Here is a 1,125-nt window from a genome sequence, read left to right on the forward strand (position 1 = left end):
TGCCTGGCTGCCGTCAGGAAGCTGTTCAACTTCTCGGCATGCGGCCAGAGCCAGGACTGCACCTTCGACGGCGTCTACCAGCCCCCGGTCAGGGGGCGCTTCATCGTAAGGCAAATCCCGTCCTCCCACCTCTGTGACAGAGCGTATCCCTGGGCGCTGTGGTGTCCCTGTGCCCCATGGCACTGTCACCTCCCCACAGCCGAATGGGGGTAAAAGCTCCCAAATTACTGCTGCCCTGGGGTGCTCCAGGATTGCCGCTGCCTGGTTTTCCAGCCAGCTCTCCGAGTGGGACCACGGTGATAAACCAGGTGCTTAGTCAAAGGCCAGGTTTTAGTAAGACCCCGCTCAGCCAGCAGCCTGCGGGCAAGGCTCTGCCTGCGACCCACCTGCAGCAGGTGCCTACACCCCCCAGCCCGTCACTTCTGCTGGGACATGGCCAGCAGTGCCCTGGGACTACACAAGGGTGGGACAAAGCCAGTGAAGGACAAACCCCATCTCCGGCTTCGAGGGAGACGGCCTGGCGGGGGGGTCCCCACTGTCGCTCACCGGCGTTCCTGCCTCTTGCCTTGCAGGCCTTCTCTGCCTTCTACTATAACTTCAAGTTTCTCAACCTGACCGAAGGGCAGTCGCTGGCCACTGTCAGGGACACCGTCGAGCGTTTCTGCACAAGAAGCTGGGAAGATGTACGTTCCCCACGATGGGAGGCTGTGGGGAAGCTTCACAAGCAAAGGGGTCCTGGGCTGGGGGGAGAGGAGTGGGAGCCAGCACCATCCTGCACCCACTCTTGGGGGCTCTTCTTGCTCATGCAGCATTGGGAAAGGGGCAGCCAGGGCAGGAGAAGGCAGCAAAATCTCCCCTCTAGCACAGGAGCTGGTGATGGAGGTGGGTCTGCAGCACTGGAGGGTGGCGAGAGGAGAGCCAGCTGCTGGCACCGCTCTGGGGATGAGTCAAACGGGGGTGGATAAGGCCAAGAGATGTGCTAGGACCACCCTGGGGCAGAGAGCAGGAGCTCCTTGCATGGGAGGCGGAGATGGGAGAATCTGGGGCAGGAGGAGCTCCAACAGGTCTGTTCCCATGAGGATTATAAATCCTCCTCAAAGGAGCTGCTCTGTGTGGACAGGTCCA

General features: G+C 61.2%; 1 protein-coding gene across 1 annotated transcript in view; it reads left to right on the forward strand.

The window, feature by feature from the left end:
* ENTPD8 (ectonucleoside triphosphate diphosphohydrolase 8) overlaps nucleotides 1-1,125 on the forward strand; it is a gene marked incomplete at its 3' end in the record, with an annotated part of 7,445 nt that overhangs the window by 5,846 nt on the left and 474 nt on the right. Inside the window, exons 7-8 of the mRNA XM_010132625.1 lie at nucleotides 18-105; nucleotides 573-683. Of these exons, the coding sequence (XP_010130927.1) occupies nucleotides 18-105; nucleotides 573-683 (199 nt within the window). The remainder of the gene's footprint in view (nucleotides 1-17; nucleotides 106-572; nucleotides 684-1,125) is intronic.

The sequence above is a fragment of the Buceros rhinoceros genome, unplaced genomic scaffold (assembly GCF_000710305.1).
Source record: "Buceros rhinoceros silvestris isolate BGI_N320 unplaced genomic scaffold, ASM71030v1 scaffold31363, whole genome shotgun sequence".
Taxonomy (NCBI): domain Eukaryota; kingdom Metazoa; phylum Chordata; class Aves; order Bucerotiformes; family Bucerotidae; genus Buceros; species Buceros rhinoceros.